Below are 25,777 nucleotides of genomic sequence, written 5' to 3' on the forward strand. Positions count from 1 at the left end.
ACATATTTTGTGTTTTGGCCTCGTTTAACACTCCTGTTCTACAAAGATGAACTATTTAGCACAGAGGAGCTGAATCTGTGATGGGTCCTGATAAATGGGGATTCCAGCTGTTTTGTAGGTGAAGATGAACTTTTCAAGGTAGCATTATAAGCTCCTTACTTTTTAAAAAATGGTTAAAGATAACTATGAGGACACGTAGGAGTCTGACAACATGTCCATCGAGAAAAGAGGAAGAATAAAGGAGCAGATGTTTGCAGCTGGACTATTTTTAAGCACAAGCTTAAAAACTTAATGCAATACTTTAGTAAAAATGTACAAAGTCTACAAATTATTATTAGTATTTTATTTTAATTAAATAAAATAATTTAATTTTTATTTAATATTTTAATCGCCATCATCACTGCGCTCATGTAACTGAAAACTACAAACCTGTTGATGATGATGGTCCGAGGCTCGTGGCTCCACAGGCCACTGATTAGTCAGACGTTCAGGTTCAAGCTCAGCTGAACGTAACATTAAGGTGTCAGTGAGTAGAAATACTAGAAAAGCAGAGTAAAAGTAGTCAGTTACAATCTGACAGATGGAAATGTTGGTGCCACATAAATATGATTATAAAGTAAAAGAAACACTGGAGTGAGTTCACTGAATGTATTTAAAACAGATCATATTTCATTAAACAGCTTTAGATTCACGGCCTGTTTATGGAGGATTCAGACATTTCACTTCCTCTTTTTAACATCAGCAGCTGGAACAGCTGGAACTCTTTTCTTTCCTTTTCCTCCCAAAACAGAAATTTAGCTTCTTTAGTTTCTGCTTAAACCACAAACAGCTCAGAGAGTAACGGTCACCATGTGCAGCACAAAACTGTAAAGACAGTTACAGGTGACTGAAATGATGAACATGTTAAATTTCATGTTTCAGCTTCTCAGCTGTGTTGATATGACGAGTGGATGATTTGAGCTTTTTTTCATTTCTGTCACTGACACCAGGTAAAGCCCGCCCTCTTCCTCTGAGCACGCTTTCTTCCTCCAGTCGTACAAACAGTGGTGGATCGCTAACTTCATTAAGATTCATGTGATACATTTTATTCTAATATATAACTATGAACATAAATTTCTCCCTATTTTGCCTCCAGTCGGTGACACATTGTTGGCATTTTTTAAACGCGATCGTGAGCAACAGTTCTCCAGGATGAAGGTTTGTCTTTGGACATTGGCTACTTTTACACTCATTTTTAACACAGTCCTATTAGCTGAGCCTGAATCATTCGGGCAGTAAAAGGAACTCAAGGGATCAACCAGTTTGTTTATACACATTTTTCAATTAAGCAGAGAACCAATGTCAAACTCTAACTTTAGAGACTTTGTTACCCGAAGTCTGTCACAACCACACATTTGTTCACATTTCTTTAGTTAAATTTAGGAAACCTGCCAAAGATTTCACAGTTTGACAGACACAAACTCCCAGATTTATTTCCCACTTAAAAAGATAAATGGCTTCTCAGTAGACCCGCTGCTCAGATGAAATAAGTGCCTGGATGACTTTGAACGTTTTACATTTTAATGAGCAGAAAACAGAAGTGATGGTTTTTGGTGGCACTTCTGAGGCCACTACTACAAATCTTGGTTTGCTGGCACAGTTTGTTAAACCAGTCATCACTAATCTGGGAGTTAAAATGCAGGCAGATCTTCAACTTGAAAGTCAGGTCAGAGCTGTTGTAACATCTAGTTTTTTTCATTTGAGGCAATCAGCCAAAATAAAGCCCATCTTATCAAAACAGCTTTTTGAGACAGTAATCCTTTGTTACATCTAGGCTGGATTATTGTCACGCACTTTACTGCGGGGTTAGTGATGCATCCATTAGGCGTCTGCAGGTTGTGCAAAATGCTGCAGCTCGTCTTTAAACTGGAACAAAAAAGTCTGAGCCCATTATCCCCATTTTAATTTAACTCCACTGGCTACCTGAAACATTTTAGGATTGTTTTTAAAATTCTCTTATTTGTTTTTAAATCTCTTAATGGTGATTGTGCTTTTGCAGTAGCTGCTCCAATGTTGTGGAATCTGCACGTTAGGAAGGCCTCTTTTTTTTTTTTTAGTTTAAAGCATGTTTATTTGCTGAAGCCTTTGGCACTGTTTAAGGGGACTGACTCAATTTGTTTTAACATGTTTTATTTTATTTTATCTTATTTTTATTTTATTTTTACTTTGCTTATGCTATTTGCATGTACAGCACTTTGTCAACTCTGGTTTTATGTTAAAGTGCTTCATAAATAAATTTTATGGTATAATGTTATTGCACCAACAAAGTGATTCTTAAAAGCTCAAAACTTGGGTTAAAGTGGAAACAGGAGAAGTCGAGGAGAGAAGAAGTATCAGGTCTAAAGAAAAACGATGCATGAAAAGGCAGCATTTCAAATTACACAAGAACTGCACTGAAAATTGGAACAGATCTTATAATGTGACGAATCCAAATTTTACAGTTTTGGTTCAAATCATCATCAGTATATAGTATATAGATAAATAACTATATAATATATATATACATATATATATATATTTAGATATATATATCTAAATATATATATATAATATATATATTTAGATATATATTATATATATATCTAAATATATATATTATATATATATATAATATATATATTTAGATATATATTATATATTATATATATATCTAAATATATATATTATATATATATATCTAAATATATATATTATATATATATATTTAGATATATATTATATATATATATATCTAAATATATATATATAATATATATATTTAGATATATATATATATTATATATATATATCTAAATATATATATAATATATATATTTAGATATATATATATATTATATATATATATATAAATATATATATAATATATATATTTAGATATATATATATTATATATATATCTAAATATATATATATAATATATATATTTAGATATATATTTCAGTATGTTCGGAGGAAGAGGTTACAACAGTGAGCTTGTACTGCTGTAAAACAGGGCGGAGGCTCTGTTGTGGGTTGGAGCTTCATTTCAGCCAGTGCTGTTGGTGATCTTGTTAAAACTGATGGAGTCATGAACACAGAAAAATAGCATCAGATTGATCCACCGTGCAGTACCTCCTGTAAACACCCTGTTAGTGCTGTGAAAGCGAACAGCACACAGTTGACTATCAGTCACGGACAGATGTTACACAGTAGTGAGAAGTTATTTTCTATTTGAAGAGAAGGGAAAGCATTGGATGGACGGGCTCCCCGTCGCCCTCTGCTGGTTAATTTATGAGATGAGCTGTTTCATATAAAGTGGCATGAAGAGGTATCAGCATCAAACCTTATTTTTGAACATTACTTCTTTGGCATTTTGCCTTGATTGGACGGCAACAGTGAACATAGACATGAAGCTGATAGATGTCAGGATGAAAAAACTCTTTTTTTTTATTTAGATTTATGAAGAACTGCAAAAAAGTGATTTCTATTCAGCATGTTGGTGCACAACAATCTGGCACAAGAAGCAGATGACTGCGGGAAACATAATAAAAGAAACAAGTACAATAATAATAATAATATTAATGATGATGATGATAAAGGAGCAAAAACCATCTCGGTGCTTGTGTTGGGACGTTGTGAGGAATTCGAGTGTCTGTTTTCATCACTGGATGAGACTCTGCTGTTTGCTGAGGATGATGAAGAGTTTGTTCCTCAGCTCAGTGTGAAGTTTCCTCCACAGACAGTTTAACTCGAGGCTCAGCAGTGAAGTTACAGTCTGACATTTTAAGATAAAAAGCTTAAGACTGATCTTAGCATTGTCAAATAAAATAAACAAATAAACACAAGAAGAAGCTTTATACTTTGTTTCAATGCTAAAAAAAACAAAAGTTAGATAAAAATAAAAAAAATTCCTATTTAAAATTTCTTTTTTCCATGTCAGCTTCACATTCAGAGGGATCCTGTAACGCTGTCACATACAAACATGAAAATGTAGCTGCATGTTGTGTCGACCACGATGACTGTGATTGGTCGGTTAGGTATGTCCTCCTGTGCAGATGTGACTGTGTTCCTCTGGTGTCTGTTTTTGACTTAAAGAGAGAAACTCCAGCTGCAGCAACACAACATCACTGCTGCACCACCTCCCAAAAACCACATCGTTGGTTTTATATAAATTTAAAGCACAGGTGAAAATGAAACGGAGTTTGGTTAAAGTTTACTCATACATGAGGTCATAGTTTTATTGATACCTTCAATATATTTAATAAATCCTTTCATATTTCTGCTTTCATATTTTGAGAGTTAGAGGTCCTAAGAGTTGTTTAAACCTTCGTTGTTTTTGAAACATTCCTGTTTTTTATGCTGACCTTCCTTCTGGTTGTTCCATCATCACAGTGTTACATAGTAACCATCATGAATTAGACCACCTAATCTGTTTCTTCATCTTTTTGAACCAACATCATTTTTAAATAGTGTTTTTAAACCATCAGGAGACTAGTATGACCTCTGAAATATTTTCTTTTTTAATTTTCTGGAGATGAAAATCCAACGACAAACAGGAGCAGCAGTGACAACAAGAAAAAGGAAAAGAAGAAGAAACACACCAGAACCTGATAGATGATTCATCTGTGCTTTAGATCCATCCTTTGTGTGACCTGCAGGAGAAAAAGGAGACGTGTCCGCAATCAGGTAAAGTCCAACAACCAGGAAGCAGCTTCACCTCTGATCACACTGAACTCTGCTCACCTGGAGGAGCGACACTCATGTTGACGGTTCCCACGATCTCCCATGATGCTGATTCTCCCACAAGGACACCACACTTGTATGATCCACCATCAGCAGTCGTCACATTGTTCAGAATCAAAGACGCGTCTCCATCCTTCATCTGTCTGTCCTGCAGATCCACCCGGTTCTTAAAAGATGGATGCTGGTTGTCTGGATCCAGCTGCTCATCTCGGTACAAAAGCACATATTCATCTCCCAGGTCAGCTCTGCTCCACTTCACAGCTCTGATGGTTTTGTCTGATGGAGCTCCACATGTCAGAGTGACGTTCTGTCCAGACTCAGCTGTGATGGTTGTCTGCTCTGATAGAGGAAACCACACAGAGCAGAGAGGTCAAAAGTCAAAGTGCAATTGTTCACTTCTACAGCAGCCAATCAGAGAGAGGATCTGAGACCAGTGAGCTCTGCTGACACGTCTTGGACTTTATTTTGGGACAAAGTCACTGTGGTGCGAGGGAGGCCAGCATATCTGAGCGGCATCAGCTCATCACGCCTCAGCGACTTAAAAGCAGAGCGAAGTGGGTCCTGAGGTGGTTGTTGTTCCGAGAACCGAAAATAAAAGTGTTGTAAGTGAGCTATGTGGTCGCTCCATCGTGCATCTGTTATAGTCACCAAAACTCTGAAGCAGTTTATCAGGTTTGACTCCTGTTTGTATATCTAAGCAGTTTTCTGTCCTTGTGTCCTTTGAAATTAGAGTTATGGATCTCTGGTTTACAGAGCAAGACTAAGATGCGATAGCATTTATTAATTATTGATGTCCTGTCGGTATGTGGGAGCTGAATCTCCTGCAGATATTCCAAAGACAGTGAGAGCAGTGGTTCAGGTCAGACACACAGAGAGACGAGGAGCAGAGAGGAGGGGCATGAGAAAGAAAATTTAAAGTTCACTGTTGAACGTCACATAAAATAAAGCATATAAAAGTGGTGGGCGGAGTCTACAGTCAGTAACTGAACTGATGAGTTTGTAACCTTGTCCCCTCCCACACCCCACGGTTTGTTTTGTTTGCATAGAGAGAAAAATCCAAGTGAACGCCAAGAAAACTCAGGCACCCTAACTCTGCCTGGAAGAACCGGTTATTGCAATATATAGCATTACAGACACTCTGTCAACTCTTTCCTCATTGGCTGTTCTCATCAGTCTCTTAATCTTGCTGAGCCCTACTTTGGCTAATTGTTTTTCTAAATCTTCCTCTACTGTGATTACATCCCACATTACTTTAAACTCCCCCAATATTTTTCTCTCTCACAGTCTTCTGTCAGTATTTAACACTTTATTTTCCTGCTCTTCTGTCTTAACAGCTATATACAAACGTCCATCTCTAAATACTAATGTTACACCTCCAAACTTCTTTTCATGTCTCTCGACAAACAAAACCATCGGGCCATGCTGAGTTCCTACCATACATCCATCCTCTCTTCCTCTTCTCCCCCTCTTCGGCCCTCTCCCACTATGAACAGGTGTTGTGCCAAAAGCTGATTACTTATATTCAAACTGCTATAAATGCCTTGTTGGTTTCGAATATGTGAAACAGATCAAATATTTCCCTCCTGAATGACATCAAGTCAACTTGAGCCAAAAACAACATTCCTGTTACACGGTAGCAGCCGCAATCAGTTTTTGGCAGTGACTTTCACATATCCTTTCTTTATCCAGTTAAAAAAAATCTAATTGACATTAAAAATGTCTTTTCAAGAGTAATCTGGCCTCGAGGATGTGCAACATATATAACAATAGTTCTGTAAGTGGACAAAATGATTGGTTATAATGGAAGTACAAGAAGACAGAGCTATAAAGATAAAAGTTTTTTATTTTAATTTATATATAACCCTGCAAACGCTGTTCACTGAAGTCTGTAAACATATGTAAAGATATTACACATAAAAAAACACACGGATAGATTATAGATCCATTTTTGGCACAACACCCAGCTCCTGTCTCACCTCAAAAAAAAAACAACCTCCCTTCCAGGACCTGTAATGTGCCACTCCAGCCAAACCGCGTACACGAGCTGCGTATTTTTATTCATTTATTTTGTATGTTAACCGTTTTTGTTCCCTACAAGGACATCATGCACAGACTGAGTCTCAGGGGGATTTAACAGTTTTCCAGTAAACGAGAGCAGAGTTTCAGGTGCTTGTTCATGAAGTCAAAATAAAAAGCACATCGATGCTCATCCATCGATCTACTTTCAGTGACGTCACTGCCAAGTTGGCACATTTCAGAGAAAATGAGAAAAATTGGATTTGTTCTAGTTCTTGTCACAGGTCTGTGCTGTGAGGCAGCATTTTGACTTATTCAGATAACTTGCAGCTTAACTCTGAACTTTATTTACTGTGAAGGTGGTTTACTTCTTACCTGTGTACATTACCATGGTAACCTATGCTGCGCAGGTACTTCCCACTTACAATCAAATCACCAGAAAATAGTTTTGCCAGGTGAGATCAGTGTGAACAGAGAACAGGAGGATCTAAAGGTTTTCAGTTGGATCTAAGGTCTTTGTGTTTCTGATAAGAATAACAATAATAAAAATTATTAGAATAATAAATAATCAGCAATGAATGATCAGCAAAGTGGAAAACAGGGATCTTTGGAGGAGTCGGACATCCCAGCGTTGCCGAAAACTGTATAGTGCAACTGTCTAAATCTGGGGTACATTTAGGGTCCTTTTTGGACCCCTGATATACTCATATGTCATATGTATTTTATTCCTTTCTCCTTCCTTTTTGTAACTCTTCCCATGTGTGTTTTTTTCTCTCTGTTTTTGTTTGTTTGTCTGTTTCTTTTTGCTGCACTGTTGTTTTCAAAAACTTAAAAATAGTGAGATGCACTCACTCAGTCTGAGAGCCTGACTACGTATTTATATGTTCAGAGCTTAACGTCCTTCATAAATAAAGTTGACTTGCTGCTGCTGTCATGGTTGTTTCTGCACACAGATTCTCTCTGAATGAAGATCAGAATATATGAAGGTGACTGAACATCATGGTTCTCCTGTTTGTTGCTGTGCTGCAGTTTCTAAGATGATGTCATTTCCTAGCTGTACGTTTCTTTCTCTTTAAAATCACGACCTTTATACTGTTTCTGCTGCTCTATCTGAGCTGCATGAACAAACCGAAGGTCCCAGTTTCTCTGAAGCTTCATCAGGATAAGGTGGGACATGGTGGGTGGAGTCTAATGGCGTTTTCACACCTGCAGTCAGCAAGTCAGCTGGTTAGAGTTTGTAAACTGATTTGTTTTGTTTTTTTCACACACCGGTTGTCGTGGTCACACCTGAGTGTGAATGCTGTGTTCACACTCACATTATTAATCTGTCAGATTCTCTGAGCTACTCTTTATAAAGTCTCCTCCACACATTTCCTTTACCTCGTGACATCACTCATGGCGGTCCGGGTAAAAAGAGGGGAGAGGGGCTTTTTGTTTACCAGACTGCACCCCTGCCTCGTAGCACAAGAGTCCTGAGACTCTTACATGACCTGCAGAAAAGCTGATGTTTTTTTTAAATCTATCCTTCTGAGAATAAAACAGTATCTTTCAGTTTAACCCTTTTTGTTCACTTCAAGGACATAATGATAGACTGACTTGGGGGCATTTGACAGTTTTACAGTAAACGAGAGCAACGTTCATGAAGTTCAAACAGAAAGTAGTACCTGAAGGAGAGCTCACCTGAAGAGGCCAAATCCACCACACAGACAAACAGCAGAGTTAAGCAGAGACCAGCTGATGTTAACAGAGTCATTGTAGTTAAACTCGGTACGTCCAAAATATACCAGGAAGTAACATGTGGATCCTTTACAGTGCAGGTATAAACAGAGGAAAACTGATGGAGTCACGCCAACTTATTGTTTCGAGGTGTTTAACGCCACATTCCAGTGATGTCACTGCCGAGCTGCTTAACTTTGTGTTTCTCTGCTGAGCATCAGTAATGAATCGATTCTTAGAGACATCTTAGAAATGAAAGCTGAAACTATCAGGAGCAGCTTCTGTTCAGTGATCCGGTTTAAAAAGGTCGTTAAACGTTTTCATTGACTATTTTATTCACAGCATGTTTTCAGTGTCGTTTCGATTCTCTGAGCCGAACTTTAAAAAACACATAATGAAACACAAACTCTTTGTAACAGGAATGTTTGTTTGTTTATTCGGTGATGTAGGAAATGAATACAATGCCATCATCCTTCATTCTGCTCTGCTCGATACACAGAACACACAAAGAAGACCTGCTCAACCTGCTGACACCACATATTTTTGCTAAAACATATTTCTACCGAATATAGTATTTGTGCTTTTTATATGATTTGTGCTTAATACAGCATTTCTGCCATTTTACAGTATTTGTGCTAAAACATGAATGCTGCTGAACAAAAAGACCAGACAAAATAATAAAACAGTTTTAAGACATTTTATTTTAGAAATGCAGTTTTATTTACTAATGGATGAACATAATGAACAAAAGAAGGCTGCAGATTTAAATAAATGAGCTACACACAGAAATTAAATCATGTCTCCTGCTTCCTGTTCCTGCTGCAGAGATGATCCAGGATATCTGCTCATTTATTCAGACTCTGTGACTGAAGTAAAATCCACTCATGATCATCCTGAAGTCTGAAATACTAATAAAACGAATGCAGGCCGAAACACGGTGAACATTAAAACTACTTTGATTGTTTTAAAACAGCCCAAAATCTTCATTTAGAGAAATGACTGTCTTCATTTGAAAGTATGAGTCTGTGTCTCTTTGTTTCCCGTCTGTGGGCTCTGGCTTGTAAAGGCTGTTAATTTTCCTGCTGCACCCACAGCCACGGCCGAGCTGATCCTTTAAAACACAGAGTTCACGATCACAGTCTCTGTTTCACTCCATTCCTTTAGTTGGTGGAACCGTTTAAAAACTACAAATCCCTTCCACGCCAGAACAAATACGTCATTCACACACTGGTGATGGCAGCTACATTGTAGCCACAGCCACGCTGGGCGCGCTGACAGAGGCGAGGCTGTTCATTCTAGTATGAAAGAAGAGTTTCACACCACAGGAAGTGGACTCATTCGCAGAAATCACTCGCGTTTGGATCGCGTGCTTAATAATACTTTAATGATAATGTGACGTTTCTACAACCTTAACCACCCGAGGGGGCGGGGCGTACTCCGCCGAGCGCGTGTCGAGGAGTCCAGGAAGGCTGTAGAGAAGCTCGATTTAAGGGTTAGTGACGTCACTGGTCATGTCGCTCGCTGGTTCAGAAAGTGGTTCAAGTGTTGGTGAGTTATGAACAGAGAGCAAAGACTCTCAAAGAGTCGCATCTGATTCATGACTGTTTGACACTTCTACATCGTCAATGCGATTTTCTGCCTCTGAAATAACGAAATAAAATAATAAAGCCGGATGTTACAAAATATGATACAAATTAAAGCTCGTTTTTAAATTCATATTTATTAATTTGTTTGTTTATTTCAATTTGTCAGAAGTTTCATTTCTTTTGAGGAGGGAGGGATTGGAATTTTTGGCAAGTATTTCATGGTTCAGGCTTTAAAGAGTTAAGTGTAAAGTTAGTGTGTAATCGATGCAGTGACACTGTGCTGGAGCTTCGCTGGTGATAATCTTTCTGAGGTTAGACAGTGACAGGAAAGTTACTGTTTCTTGCCACCCATTTTAACTTCATGAGTTCTGTTTTTTCGTTTTTTACTGCGTCTTGTCTTGATGCATGCTCAACCATCCAGCAGTCAGCTGAGACAGAAGAAGTCAATTGGATGAGTGATTTCACAACACAAGCTTTCCAACAGTTTATTGCTCTGAGAATATTTTTGTAAGTAAATAATGCTGCAGTCAGTCTGTAAGAGTGAATAAGAGTGTCACAGCCAGCATGGTGTAAGTTATTTAAGGACCCAAAATGCAAGCACGGCTTCTGATGAGAGTGATTTATTGAGGAGGATGACATACAACAAAAGGCGAGGGTGCGAGACTGACAAAACCTAAATTGGGAAAACTAAGAATAAAGCTAACCTGAAACCAGATGCAGAGCAACCACACAGGATGACGGAGGGCAATAATGCAGACAAACCAGCAACAAAGGCAGACACAAGGCTTAAATACACAGAGGGAGAGCACAGCTGGGAGTAACCAGACACGACGGGACATCACAACAAAACAGGAAGCTCAAAACACAGAAGACAGACTCAGAGACGCGGGCTTCACACAGAGACCTGACTACACTAGAGGGGATACACAGGCAGGGACGACACAGAACAGAGGGACCACAGAATAAACACAGAGAAACCAAAACACAAACCGTCATAATTCATAATAAAATCAAAAGTAAAAGTGCAAAAACCAAAAACACTGGTCAGCGACCGTGACAAAGAGAGAAGACAGGTGGTGAGCAAGTGTGCATCCAAACCTCCACAAACAGAAAAACCTGTAAGGATCCAAGTTTACTGCTGTGTTGTTTTAGTGGACCGAGCCTGAAATCTGTTAAACACAAGAATGTTGTAAAGAACTGTTCAACTCCACATATAACACTGAAACGAATGCACTCACAAAATATTAAAACATATATTTTGTTTAAATCACATTTCAATGAATGCAGCTGTGACTAAATGGTTTCAAAATATTTAAAATATAAAACAGATGTTGAGCAAATGTCTAAAATGTCGTTCATGTCTTGTTCCAACTCCTGTCATATATGAGTTAAAATAAATTGTGTTGTTTTGCTCTTCTTGTAATTCTTGTAGTTATGCACTACATGTTCTACATACAGCCCCATCATTGAAGCCTTTATTATTTAGTCTGAAAAGTGAGCCCACAGTGAGGGACCTGACAAAGAGGAAGTGAGCTGTGCGCTAACACCATCTGTGACTATTGAGAAATCATCTGTGAAATATTATCCTGTGTTTTCCAGTTTTTACCAAAAGAAGAATTAATGATGATGCAACTGTATTATTTTTTTCTCTACACAAGTTCACACTCCAGGTGCCTTAAATTTTAAAGTCCATAAACATTAAGGGAAAAGCTCACCAATCATGAAATGCTTTGTGAGCATCAGTTTGTGACTGTGGGAAAGAAGAACTAGCTTTTAACAGGAAGCAGCAGAACCAGACTTCATGATTAGCAATAATTAAATTTAGAAAATGTGAAATTTCTTCTTTTTTTCTAATTTAAATTCATTCACTCATCAACATCCCTGTTAAAAATTTAAATATTGACAGCCTTTATTTCTACTTTTAAACCTTTCAATTTTACTTTTTTTTTTTTGCTGCTGCTGTTTGTGAGGAGAAATGTCTCCTGTAACAAACAGCTCGCATCTTAACGACTGTAACTCTCAGTCACTGGCTAAAAGTCGGTCTTCTTATTCAGGTGTTTGTAGTGCTCGTCTCTTTCATTTCCTGTTGTTATTGCAGGCCTCTCACTGTTAGCCGCCTTAAACAAACCAAACCTGCTCAGTCTTTGCTTTGTTCTGCAGTTTGAACACAAACTTTTTGTCTTATCTTCCGCTTTGAAAACAGTTAAAGCAGTAGTCCCATCTCGCTCGTGGCTTTAAACTGATGTCATTAATGAAGCAGATCAACCAGTAGAGGGAAAAAGATTTTGATTGTGACTTGTGGTCATCTTAAGCTTCTGTGAGAGGTTAAACAGGAAGGGCCCTGTGCTGGTTCAGGAAGTTAGTCTGAGTTACTTTATCAGATATAAAAACGTCTCTCTGCTGAGAAGCTGCAACCAGAAAATTTTAGCATATTTTTTAGTAAATTTTCAAACATAATTAAACATGAATACTTGCCATGTAAAAAGCTTGGTTCTCAGTGAAATAAAAAAAATAAATTAAATTAATTCTTCAGCCTCAAACGTGCAAAACACGTGGTGAAGTGTTTCTGTGCAGTTTTCAGCCACTGTGCAGTTTTTAGCGTGTGGTTGTTCAGCTTCTCTGCATGTAAGGAGGTGTGCATCGATTAGCCACAACCAAACAAGTCACATTTTCCATTTCACATATTTTTGAAGCCCACGACCACGTGAGAAAAACACTAAAAACACACTAGAAGAGAAGTTTATTAATGCTGAAAATAATTTCCCACTGCAGGAACCAACAAACATGAATAAAGATATTAATAATAGAGTTATGAATCATATTAACATATTTATATTCTCATTTGCCATAAAAAACATTTAAAGCAAGTTAAAATAGGAAGTTATTTTTGAATTATCTCAGTGAAAATCTATAGATGTCTTCTGGTCTGAGGTGCTGGGAGGACCAGTTAGAGGCCAGCAGCTGGACGTCAGTGGTTGGACTGGTGGACTACTTCAGTAAAGAGTAGATGGTGTCTGGCTCTGGTTTAAAGTGTGAACACAAACACACAGTTCAAACAAAGTTACAGTTTCCTTTCTGACAGAGATTAGACTTACTGAGCTTCAGTGAACACGTGGTTTGCTCGGCTCTGTACAAAGTTAAAGTGCAGCTGTACCTTTGGGCCTCTTTGATCTGCTGGTTTTCGGTCCATGGCAGACGTCGCCTGCTCTCAATTCTGAGTAGATTGTAGCTGGATTGCACTCTGCAGAGTAAAACACTGAAGTTAAAACTACAGCCATGTCATTTTTTCTATGGCAAACAGTTTTTATTTTGATTATGAAGAGATTAAGTGATCGATTTTATAAAGAGCAGCAGATTCTCACTGTGTTTTTTTCTAACAGCTTCTTAGCAGCTCTGCTGTGAAACACAGTAACCACAAAGAACTTTGGGGGGATGTTTGTGAAAAAGGAAGACAGACGACCACAAAGCTGCTGTCTTCTATCAGACAGCCTGATACATTTTACCACAGAGCAACATGCAAACTCGTTCTCACAACATGAACACTGTTACTGCCCAAAGCAGAAGACAAGTGGTTAGAGTCATCAGCATCAGGCTACCATTATCTGGAATCAGCAAGAGGAAGTAACGTCTGTGGTTTCCACACAGAATTTAAAATAAAAATAGAAATTGGGAACTGACTGATTGGTCTGTTCAGTCAGTCTCTTTTTAGATGTCTTCCTGAAACACAAGCACAAGTCTGCCATTTATTAAGTGTTGCTCACTGGGACAAAACTCTAAACAGAAGCTCCCTGGGATATTCTCAAGGGGACAAAGAGCTGGTCCAGTCCAATCCAATACAAGTTTTAACTAAAAGACTCCTCTTCAGTACTCAGGTGTAGACCTTCCAAGATAGGCTGAGGAATGTGTGATTGGAGCCTACCCTATGGACTCCTCTCTTAAAAAGGGGAACCACCACTCTAGGCTGGCAATCCAGAGGCACAATCCAGACCTCCGGGCTATGTTGCAGAGGTGTGTCAATCAAGACAGCACCACAATATCTACAGCAGGCAACTGGCCACAAGCAGCCTAGTAGCAACCTCAAGTGAACCTACCCACGGTCCTGCCAGAAACAGAGAAAAACACTTTTTGCAAGCCTTTATTAATTCCAACAGAAATTAGTGTAGACATTCAATGCACCACTCCTACCACTCCCTCTCTGAATCGGGCTGCAAAGACAACTGGTCCCTTAAGTAAAGCACTTTGAATCACCTTGTTGTTGAATTGTGCTATACAAATAAACTTGCCTTGCCTAAGTAGCAGTTGTCAGTTGAATCCTTAGTGATCCCGTATGTGTCAGGAGTGGATGAGCTGAGACACATTTTTTCTAAACACCGCATCATAAATAGATTAACCCCAAACAGCTCTCATGCCTCTCTAACTCGACAAACTGTATGCATAGAGTCAGTAAAATATTTTTAAAACTTTAAAATCTTCTGTGAAAATTTCCACAATAAGGTTTAAAAACCCTTTCCCTTAATTAATCCATTAATCCTTCTACATGTGTCAGATTAAATGATATTAAAGTTTCATTACTGCTTCATTACAACAGACTTCTGACACCTGAAAACAGGACAAATGAATCATAAACCTCTGAGGCTGGAAAATGAAGGCAAAATGTCAAAAGAAATGCAGTTTCTCTAATGTCCACTTGGGTCTGGGTCCTAAAGTCATAGAGACCCCTTAAACTTAAAGGAAAAAGTCAAATTTTATTATATTTGGACATTACTTAGCACAATTTACAGGCATCTGTGGATGTGGTTTGTTAACCAAAGACAGGCAGTATTAGCTGATAACGTAGCACACCATCCTCTCATCTAATTATGGTCACTTTTCTACTATGGACATCACAAAGCCTCTTTCTATCTGTGATTAAATAAACACCATGCTAGTTATGAATACCCTAATACCAGTTTAATAAATAAATATGATGACAAATATGTTTACACGGATAGTACGGGTCTGAAAGGTGTCACCATGGATCAATGCAACAACACAATTGGCTAATATGCTTAGCTTTGAGGTTTCTTATGATGTCCTTAGACAGTTAAAAATCTCCCCACAATATGAAAATGTCAATATGTCTCTACAGTATTCAAATTTCAGAAAAACAAAGTTGTATTGCATACAAAAATATTGCAACCACCAACCACCAGCACTGATGAAAGTATTACCTTTGTTTTGTTTTATTGGTGGTTGTTGTTGACGGTGTTTTATTCTAATGTCACTGTATGTGATCTCAGCTTGAACTGCTTAAATAAATAAAAAAGTGAGATAAGAGAGAAAAACATTATAAATTAATCTTTCATTTAAAGCAATGAAAATGGTTATTTTAGCTTTGTAATGTGTAACAACAAGTCATTATGTCATTAGTAAAGAATATAAATCTAAAAACATCTAATCACAATAGATAACTAGATTATTGAACAACTCAAACTCATTAGATCTGAGTCTCACCTTTAGGTTTCCTGTGAACATGTTGTCTAATCAACAAAACCAGTAACACCAGTAGGATCAGAAAACAGACTGATCCAACAGATGACAGCACAGGTATGACAGAGGAACCAGGAGGAGGTGTGGATGTAGGTGGAGGAGTGGTGGTGTTTCTCTCTAAAATAAAGCAAACACAGTCATTAAGTTGTCGTCACATTGTGAATGTTGAAAGCTGCAGAAACACAGACAGGTGAGTGTGTCACCTGTGACAGTGATCCAGCTGGATGGAGACTCTCCATGACCGCTGATGTCACACTTGTAGAGGCCTTCATCAGACCTGGAAACATGCTGGATGGTCATGTGACCTGTAGTCATGTTCCTGATGAGGGAGCCATCTTTATAGAAAGCAGCTGGGAGGTTGGAGGGAGTGGTCTTTGTTTTACAGAGCAGAGTGACGTCATCTCCCTCCATCACAGGGAGGACAGGACTCTGCAGGATCACTGATCCACCTCAACACAGAGACAAACTACAGCATTTCATCCATTTACACACAGCTTCATCAACACTAACTCCACACACTCAGCTTACCAGTGACTGTCAGGTTAACCATGTTACTGATGGGACCCTCTCTGGACTCACACCAGTAAACTCCACTTTCATGAGGGAAAACAGTGATGTTACAGGAAGAATTAGCTGGTTTCCCCCACCCATCTCCACACTGAGTCCTCTGTTGTTTGCTTGTGTTTCTCCTCAGAGTCCATCCAGCAGAGCTGTCGTCCTCCTCACAGCTCAGAGACACAAAGTCATATTCAAAGAACTGAGAGCTGCTGGGACTCACAGTCAGACGAGCTGTTAAAATGAAAAAACTGATGATCACGTCTTTGAGATCTTTACTGAAAGATTTAATCCAAATGTGTAAAACCTGTCAGAGTTGATCAGGTATAAACTGTGACAGAAGAAGGTTACTGACCTTGGTTTGTTGTGCAGCTCAGCAGTGAGATCAGAACTAAAGAGAAATGACACTCAGGTTGGTTTGAGGTGAACATAAAGAACAACTCCACACAAACAGCTGACAAACACACAAACACTCGTAACTCTCTGAAATATCTGCTCATTTTCAATTTAAAGCCAGCAACAAGTTTAAAAATATTTGGTTGAAGATCTCTTTATCCATTCTATCTGACTTGAGGCAGAGAGAGAGTTTGAGCTTATCCCAGCTGTCAGCAGGTGCATCAAGCAGAAGGCCCAGGCGTAGGCCTTATTGTGACCAATCTGCAAAATGTGAAGCAGGACATAAATCTTTCGACTTTGAACTGTTTTCCAACTTTTCCTGCTGATAAACACGTCACCAAAGACATTCATACTACTCCAAAGTATTTAATTAACAGATAATCAATTAAAGGAAAAAAACATTCCTGGTGTTCACTGCCTACTTAAGAAAATAAAACATTTTCATCAATCAACAAAAATAATATAATATCAATATCTAATATCAATACAGATCAGTCTGGGCACTGAGTTACCTGCATTTCTTCTATATTTTCTCACATTTGTCAGGTAGAAAAACTGAGATTTGCTGTTGAAGCTGCACTAAAGATCTTATAGTAAGATATCTCTCGTAACTTGTGATGTGACTCTCGATGTAAAATGAGTTTGCATCCCTGTCACACAGTAACTACAGGCCATCAGTCCATCACAGACTAACAGTCACACCTACAGCCAGTTTAGAATCACCAGTTAACAACACGTCCTTGTACTGTGGAGGAAACTTACATACACTAACACTGCACCTCTGTGACACCTGTACAGTTACATATGATAAATAAATCGTTGCTTTTTTATTATGATTTTGAGATGTCTAGGAGAGTTTTCTTCTATGTTTGTTACTGACGTCAATGTATCCAGACAGTTTCAACTCATCATAATTTTTATCTTAGAAGCAGCTTTTAATGTGATCACAGTGATCATGAGTACAGACTACACTATATATAAAATATCCACAGCATTTAAATAACCCAGTGAAGTCATGTGTCCACTGTGCAGCTGTGTTGATATAATGAGTGAATGATTTGATCTTTTCACTGCCTGCTGTGTTTCCTCGACTCCTGAGCAAAGATAAAGAGTCAGTTCAGACCTGCAGTTGGTCCTCGTGGTGCTTGAACTTGAATTCAGCCTGATTTGTTTTTCATGTCTTCTCCTCCATCATCAGTTATCAGGAGAGCAGACAGTCAAAGTACAAGAATTCAAACAAACACAGAGATTCTACTTACAGAGCAGACACAGCACAGATGTTTCCTTCATCGTCCTTCTCACTCATTTGAGCTTTTTTTCATTTCTGTCACTGACACCAAGTAAAGCCCGCCCTCTTCCTCTGAGCACCAGCTTTCTATTGGTTCAAACACAGAGGTGGTCAGTGTGTGTGTGTGTGTGTGTGTGTGTGTGTGTGTGTGTGTGTGTGTGTTTGGAGACGTCCCCCTCAGTGAGAGAGGCAGATATGAGCTGAAACACAGGAATCAAACCAGGGACGCTGCTGTTATGGAGCTGAACTGGAACCATTCAGACACTGAGGCCCTCTGAACACATTTTAATTACAGCTGTGCAGAGACACACTGATGACTGACTGGAACACTATGATTCACATTTTACATGAACACCATCCTCACACGTTTATATGTGGCCACCAGAGGGAGATGTTGGACTTCAAATACTAACATGGATACAAGCAGATCATCAGTGATCCTTTCAGAGTTTCTTTTGGCATGCTGAGCATGAAAATAAAAACTGGTATGGTTTTTTTCTCATAAGCAGAGAGTGCTTGCTGCGCTGTCCTTAGTCCTTAGTCAGTAAACATGGCGAAACTATTGAGGAAAAAACACAGCGTATTGTTTATCATGGCTCTGGTTTTACGTGGCCTATCAACACAATTTATAAACTGATATATATAACCTTGTTGCTTTGTCTTTAAGTGGTCACGTGATTGGCTTACCACGACTACTTTATTCTTCCTCATACAAACAGCAGCACTCATGCGATTGTTTTGCTCCCCTGAGCTACAGGTGCCAAAAAGTGATCGTGCCGTCTGCGGGAGCGCACGCAGCAGCTTAAAGCTGTAGCTCCCAGGTTACTTACAGCTACTTCCGTGCAGCTGATATAAGATGCGGTAAGCTCAACACAGCTTCAACCGTCTGTTTGTTGAAAAATAGTAACGCAACCGCATTTTCTTGTTAGTAACAGTAACTGCGTTGTAACGATAGAAATAGTAATTAGATTACTCGATACTGAAAAAAGTTATTCCTGCAGTTATTTCCATCACTGGTATTCAGTGTGTTAGTTGGATGAGTTGACGATGAGAATGATTTCCTGTGCCGTTCCTGTGTTGTGCTTTTTGGTAATTTCAGTCTCTCTCTGAACGTGCTCCTGTGACTAGCCAAGTGGGTGGGAGGAATTATCCAACATTGTTTTTATTTTGGACAACATCTGCCCCTCCAACAGGGCCTTAAGGGAGTCCAGCTCTATCCCCAGAAGATTACTGGCCTTGTGGATCACTTTATTGAGTCTATTAGTATCAGCAACCCTCATTCTGCTCCCCCAGCATGCAACAGCATAGAGGATCGCACTGGCCACAACAGACTCGTTGGCTGTGTCCCAATTCAGGGTCTGCACGCTTGAAGTACGCATTTCAAGTGTGGTTACGTCACCGCCACGCGACGACGGCTGTCCCAATTCGAAGTGTACTTCAAATGCATACTCCAAATGCATACTCCAAATGCGCCGTCGATTTCCCCAAATATCAAGCCGATCGGTACCCCGCATGCGCAAATCTTACGTCACTTCCTCTCTTTGCGACATTCAATATATTTGAATGATACGGTTAGCGCCCAGTTAGCTCCTAGCATTTCTCAGCAGCTCTGCCTCCTTTTCGACTACCAGGACATTTAAACAATGAATAATCCGTATCCGCAACAAATTTTTGCTTTTCTCCTCAACAGAAAGCGTTCCCCGATTGAACAACAGCGCCGTAAAATAAGAAGAATGGTGCCTAATGACAGAGTTAATAATACAGACTTTATAATATGTCACGTGAAGATTCAGCAGCCAGATGAAGTGTTTACTGGCAATTGACAGTGATAGCGGACATCATCATCACTTTTCCAACAATCCTCTCCACACCGACAAGCATAAACACACTCGATTATCACTAAATCAAATTTAACACACGTTTGTAATGACGCTAATTCAGTTTACAATAGGGTTTATTCGCTCAGTCAGCAGGTGGCGGTATCCTCGTACACTGGGGAGTACACTGCCATTAAAGGAACAGAAGAAGAAGAAAACCCCTGCACATGCGCGGTACGGATCGGGTAGACCCGATTTGTACGGTCTGACTTTGCACATGCGCAGTAAGGATCGGGAGTCCCGATCCGTCACTATCTTTTAATTTTTTTATTTTTGTCTACATTATATTAAATGTTTCATTAGCGGAAACATGTTAAGAGATACTTGTTATTCTTAACATCTTAACAGATACTCTGACCTGTAACTATCGTAAAATGCTTCGACCGGAAGTAGACACCTTTCGCGCATGCGGGGTACCGATCGGGTTTCCGGTACGGATCGGGTAGTGACAGTCCGGTGCACGCTTCGTGGTCCCATATGTCCCACAATTCATAGTGCGGCGGTGGGTGTGGATAATTTTGCCGCAAAATACGGCAGAAGGGAGCGGCCGAAGAGTTTTTTTTTTTTTTTTCCCCCAAACTTTGTTGGACTTATAAAGCGAACAGTCAGTCATTCCAGTTCAGTTTGTACAGTAGGCATACAAGGCAAATAAGAGTAACAATATACAGTACAATGAAATAAGAAGGATAAATAAATAAAGGATAAAAAAAGAAAAAAAAGGGGGGGGGGGGAATGTGACAGACTTCATAACAACTTTGTACTTGAAAGTTGTGACAGCTCCTGGGTCTAGGTGCGGCTTGCCCCTCTGAGGGCGGGGGTACCTGGACCTGGGATATAGAGTATGTTTGGGGAGTGCGACTGTCTGTGCAGTGTCTATTTGTGTCTGTCTACACGTTGGGTGAGTGCCGAGTATTTGGTTGTGCATATGGGGGTGGGAATGCACGTTTGTGTCCGCGTGTGCCTGTTCGTCTGTGTCTATATGTCAGGTTGGGTCTTAGACTCAACCTCTCTGGGTACATTATGGGCTCAAAATGTGGTCATAAATATTTTGTACTTGTAAAAAAGATTTGTGTGTGCGTAAAAAAGATTTGTGTGTGGACTTAGAAAAAAAACCCTGCAAGTTACAAGTACAGATTTTGACCCTATTTTTCTTCCTTTCATCTGATTGGTGAATGTCATGTCAATCACAAATGTAACAATCCAATCAGAGAACAGATGGGTTTGGCTGTCGAGGGGCGCTTTTTTTGAACTGCAGGTCTTTGAAGGGAATAAATGCCCTTTTACATGCCAACCCAGCGTTTTCCTTCATCACCACGAAGGAAAACAGTCTGTGGTCGTTTGGTGATTTTTGTGTTACAGGTCTATGTGTTTAATACAGGGACTTCCACAGCCTTTTCAACAGCGCTGCGGACCGCGGGGTGGGGGCGGGCAGTGTTTTGGAAATGACAGTCTTCATTACAAAGCTTTCTTCGTCATGAATTAGCATACATGTTTTTATTGAACATTTGAAGAACCAGCAAAAAAAACAAACTCTTGTAGAGGACATAAAGTCAGAGATAGAAAAGACAAGAAGCAGGTGCATCTAGTACAGGTAGAGCTGCTGCAAAAACCCATAGAGCTCAGCAGCCAGCAACAAATTCTGGATCCTTTGCTTTTAGTTAGCAGTTAGCATTAGCAGCACATCCTGCGTCCGATATGAAAGGACTTTTATGCTGCGCACTGTGACTCACAGCACTGGTCCTGGGTCAGCCCTGACTTTGTGTTAAACTAATCCTAAAGTAATAATGGTATTTCTAACCACTGATATACCACAACTTTATCCTTTCAACAGCTACTGAAAGTTAGGGGACCTAGCTGCTATCGGATATTTATATAGCGATCCTCCAGCTTCAAACTGTATCACCCTTCAAGTGTTTTGGTAGATCTCAGGTTTATAATAGCAGCACCATTAACGAGACTGGGACAGCTCTGTCTTAACGTGGCGACTCCGTTTATTGCCAAGCTGCAACAACAAATACACACGGCACAACCACCAGAGGGTGCTGCATGAACCATTGAATTAGTCCTTACCATAACATCCCCCCTTCTGAGTACATTATAAACTATAATGTTTTCTGTATTAATCCACATTTATGTCAATACTGAAATCACTGCAACTTAACTTGTAGCTGGATACTCCAAGGCTGTTACATTAACTCAAATCTGTAACAAACATTTATTGCCTTTATTTATAACTATTATTTTATTTAACTGTGTGAACTTATTCAACTATGAAGGTGGGGTGGACAACCCAGTCCTTCAACTGAGTGAGGGGATTATTCTGCCCCGGGCTGGTCACTCAGGTGCTCGAGAGTACCTTCTACCTAAATCAAAGTCCTTAAGGTACCTCGGTGGGTTTCTGTCTCTTGTAGGATATCTTCTTTCAGTAGACTGGTTACTTGGTGGTATAAGACACTGCTGAACCTGGTTTGAAACAGGGCTGCTGCTGTTTTCTGGCAAGACAGGGATTTGTTGTTCAGTTGGTTCAGTCTTGGTCCCTTTTAGTGTGATGAGATGGCTCCTGTTTCGACGTAGAAGCCCCCTCGGGGTCTCAACAAGGTAAGACCGCGGCGTATCTGCTCTGCCTGATATAGTCCCATTTGTTTTCATGTCTGTGATCCAAACTTGATCTCCTGGGTGTAGTCCAGTGAGGTCTTGTGCTCTGTGTCTGTTGTTGAACCATTTCCACTGTTTTTCTCTCTCCTTCCCTTCTCTCTCTCTCAGTTTAGTGATGTTTGTCCAGCCTGGGTTGAGGCAGGATGGAAGTATGGGAACTGTGGTACGGAAGCTCTGCAGGGCTATGTCCATTGCCATGAGAGCAAGATATGGGTCTCCTTCTTTCTGTAGAAGGCTCCTTACTGTCCTCACTGCTCTTTCAGCCTCACCATTGCTCTGAGGTATGTCTGTGAAGGTTCTCAGTCATCCAGGTCATCGTAGTCAAAGGAGCTTGCAAAGAAAAGCGTCTGGACTTCTTTGAGTTGCTTGAAGACGTTTCACCTCTCATCCGAGAAGCTTCTTCAGTTCTAAGGTCAAATGGTGGAGAGTCCCAGATATAAACCTAGTGGGAGTAACCCCCCACAGAGGGACAAAAGGACCCCCTGATGATCCTCTAATCTCCTGAGCCAAGGTGTGAAATTGGGTGTGGGTCCCAATCAGCCAGAGTTTCGGGTGAGTTCATTGTGAAACCTGGCCCCACCTTATGCGAATTCCTGAGGTCAGATGGCCCAGGATGTGAGTGGGCGTTAAGGCGTCTGGGAAGGGATCTCAAAACTGGATTATAGATGGCAGAGAGTTGGTGTCGTAAACCCCCGCCTCTGTTCAAAGATGGTCGCTCACAGTGGACATAGATGGCTTCTTTTCACTCCTCTTTCAAACCATCTGTCCTCTCTGTCCAAAATGTGAACATTGGCATCCTCGAAAGAGTGTCCTTTATCCTTAAGATGCAGATGGACTGCTGAGTCTTGTCCTGTGGAGGTGGCTCTTCTGTGTTGTGCCATGCGCTTGTGAAGTGGCTGTTTGGTCTCTCCAATGTAGAGGTCTGGGCATTCCTCGCTGCACTGTACAGCATACACCACATTGTTAAGTTTGTGTTTTGGCGTTTTGTCTTTCGGGTGAACCAGTTTTTGTCTGAGCGTGTTGGTGGGTCTGAAATGCACCGGGATGTCGTGCTTGGAGAAAACTCTCCTGAGTTTCTCTGATACACCGGCTACATAGGGGATGACAATGTTGTTGCGTCTGTCCTTCTTATCCTCCCTCGCTGGTGTCTGGTATTCTTTTCTGTGCCTCTTTGCTGACTTTAAGAACGCCCATTTAGGATAGCCGCACGCTTTGAGTGCTTCCTTTACATGTGTGTGTTCCTTCTTTTTTCCTTCAGGCTTAGAGGGAACATGTTCTGCCCGGTGGTGTAGGGCCCTAATTACTCCAAGTTTGTGTTCCAGAGGGTGATGGGAGTCAAAAAGGAGGTACTGGTCCGTGTGTGTGGGCTTCCGGTAAATTTCGATGTTGAGTTTGCCGTTCTCTTCAATGTGCACAGCGCAGTCCAGGAAAGGCAAACAGTTGTCCTTTGTGTCTTCCCTGGTGAACTTGATGTTTTTATCCACAGCGTTAATGTGCGCAGTGAAGGATTCCACTTCTTGTGTCTTGATTTTGACCCAGGTGTCGTCCACATATCTGTACCAGTGGCTGGGTACTCTTCCTTTGAAAGAGCCAAGAGACACTTTTTGTTTTTTTCTTTCTTCCCCCCCTTCTCACCGTCTCTTCTCCCCTCTGGTTTTCTTTCTCTCCCTCTCTTTCATTCATTCTTTCTCCCTGTCCTATCTCCCAGTCATGTCTGTCCCGTTTGTAGCAACTGAAAATAAAATAAATTCATAATTATAATAAAGGTCAATCAAATGGACCAATATGGCAAGGCCATGATGATCCACTTGGTAAAATAAATCCGCTTGGCATCTTTCTTGGCCTTAAGACAACAATTCTGACGGCTAAAGATCCAAACGGGACACAAAAAAAAAAAAAGAAAGTTGTGACAGCTCATTCGTTAAACATTTCTGAATGAATTTCAATCAATGATAAACCTTTTTTATTGGAAGTTAATTTAAGAGAGTTTAAGTAATATTCAATTTCAATCAAAAACAAATTAAATGATGGGGTTGAGTTTTGAAATTTACATTTATGTATATGGCATTTCCCTAATAAGATGGAGCGGCTGAAGAGTGAACTGTCAAAAGTACTGAATATGACGTCACTTATTTATGTGCGAATGTTTAATAATTAAAGTCAGTCATATATCCACAAACACAACAAGCTGAAAGTCTGAGATATATGTATATGTGTGTATATATATATGTAAGATAAGATAAAACTTTATTAATCCCTCGGGTGGGTTCCTCTGGGAAATTCAAAAGCACAGCACCGACAGAAGTTACAGAGTTACAGAATATTATATATATACACAGATATATAAATACAGAGACAAATATAAATAAAATATACGAAGGGGATAAATAGAATAAATAGGAATAAAAATAAAAATACAAGTGAATTGCACATTTCAAGTATTGAGGTCTATTGCACCGTTGACTATTAACAAAAGTATTGCACAAAAGGTATTGCACAGTGAGGTGAAGAGGCACTACAGCTTAGTTGTTCCCCCCTCCTTTGTCCTCCTGTTTCCCCTCCCTCTCCCCTCCAGAGAGGAGTTAAACAGTCTGATGGCGTGTGGGACAAAGGAGTTTTTAAGTCTGTTAGTTCTTGTCTTGGGGAGAAGCAACCTGTCACTGAACAGACTCTTCTGATTGTTTATGGCCGTGTGCAGAGGATGCCCAGCATTGTCCATAATGTCCAGCAGTTTCTTTAATGTCCTTTTCTCTGCCACTGACACCAGAGTGTCCAGCTTCATGCCGACCACAGAGCCAGCCCTCCTGATCAGTTTCTCCAGCCTGGATGAGTCCTTCTTTGCTGTGCTGCTCCCCCAGCACACCACAGCATAGAAAAGTACTCCAGCAACCACCGACTGGTAAAACATCCTCAGGAGCTTCCTGCAGATGTTAAAAGACCTCAGCCTCCTGAGGAAGTACAGTCGGCTTTGGCCTTTTTTATACAGGTGCTCTGTGTTGCATGACCAGTCCAGTTTATTGTCCACCCACAGCCCGAGGTACTTGTACTTGTTGATATGTGTATATATATGTATATATATATGTGTATATATATATATGTGTGTATACATATATGTGTGTATATATACATATACACACACACACACATATATCTCATAATAATCTGACAATACTATAATATTGGCCATATTATATTTACATTACCACAGTGAGATGACTTTAGTCTCATGACCAACATTAACTAATTGTTATTTACTAACTAATCTTAAATAACTGTTCAGCACAGAAATGAAGCCCAACAATCATGTTTTACAGTCCCGTGGTCTCAGCCTCAGATACTCAACTAATCAAAGTGATGTCATGACAAAAATGAATGACTAACAAAACGTTTTTTCCACT

General features: G+C 39.8%; 2 protein-coding genes across 2 annotated transcripts; both read right to left on the reverse strand.

Annotated features, from left to right (window-relative positions):
• Window positions 1-4,741: 4,741 nt before the first annotated feature.
• LOC147334095 (uncharacterized) lies at window positions 4,742-8,581 on the reverse strand. The gene is made up of 2 exons (XM_086285871.1): window positions 8,458-8,581; window positions 4,742-5,100 (listed from the first exon to the last, which is right to left on the reverse strand). Exons 1-2 carry the CDS (start codon window positions 8,528-8,530, stop codon window positions 4,742-4,744), a joined length of 432 nt encoding a protein of 143 aa, XP_086141997.1. The 5' UTR covers window positions 8,531-8,581.
• Window positions 8,582-12,802: 4,221 nt separating this feature from the next.
• LOC147334096 (low affinity immunoglobulin gamma Fc region receptor III-like) lies at window positions 12,803-17,849 on the reverse strand. Its single transcript, XM_086285872.1, has 8 exons — window positions 17,819-17,849; window positions 16,519-16,554; window positions 16,137-16,397; window positions 15,812-16,057; window positions 15,573-15,725; window positions 15,290-15,367; window positions 13,234-13,320; window positions 12,803-13,099 (listed from the first exon to the last, which is right to left on the reverse strand). The coding sequence occupies exons 1-8, from the start codon at window positions 17,847-17,849 to the stop codon at window positions 13,068-13,070; spliced, it is 924 nt and encodes a 307-aa protein (XP_086141998.1). The 3' UTR covers window positions 12,803-13,067.
• Between the last annotated feature and the right edge of the window lie 7,928 nt (window positions 17,850-25,777).

The sequence above is a fragment of the Aulonocara sp. 'chitande type north' Nkhata Bay genome, linkage group LG3, assembly GCF_057382095.1.
Source record: "Aulonocara sp. 'chitande type north' Nkhata Bay isolate Kocher_YH1m ecotype deep benthic linkage group LG3, A_spYH_male_GT1.1, whole genome shotgun sequence".
Lineage (NCBI taxonomy): Eukaryota > Metazoa > Chordata > Actinopteri > Cichliformes > Cichlidae > Aulonocara > Aulonocara sp. 'chitande type north' Nkhata Bay.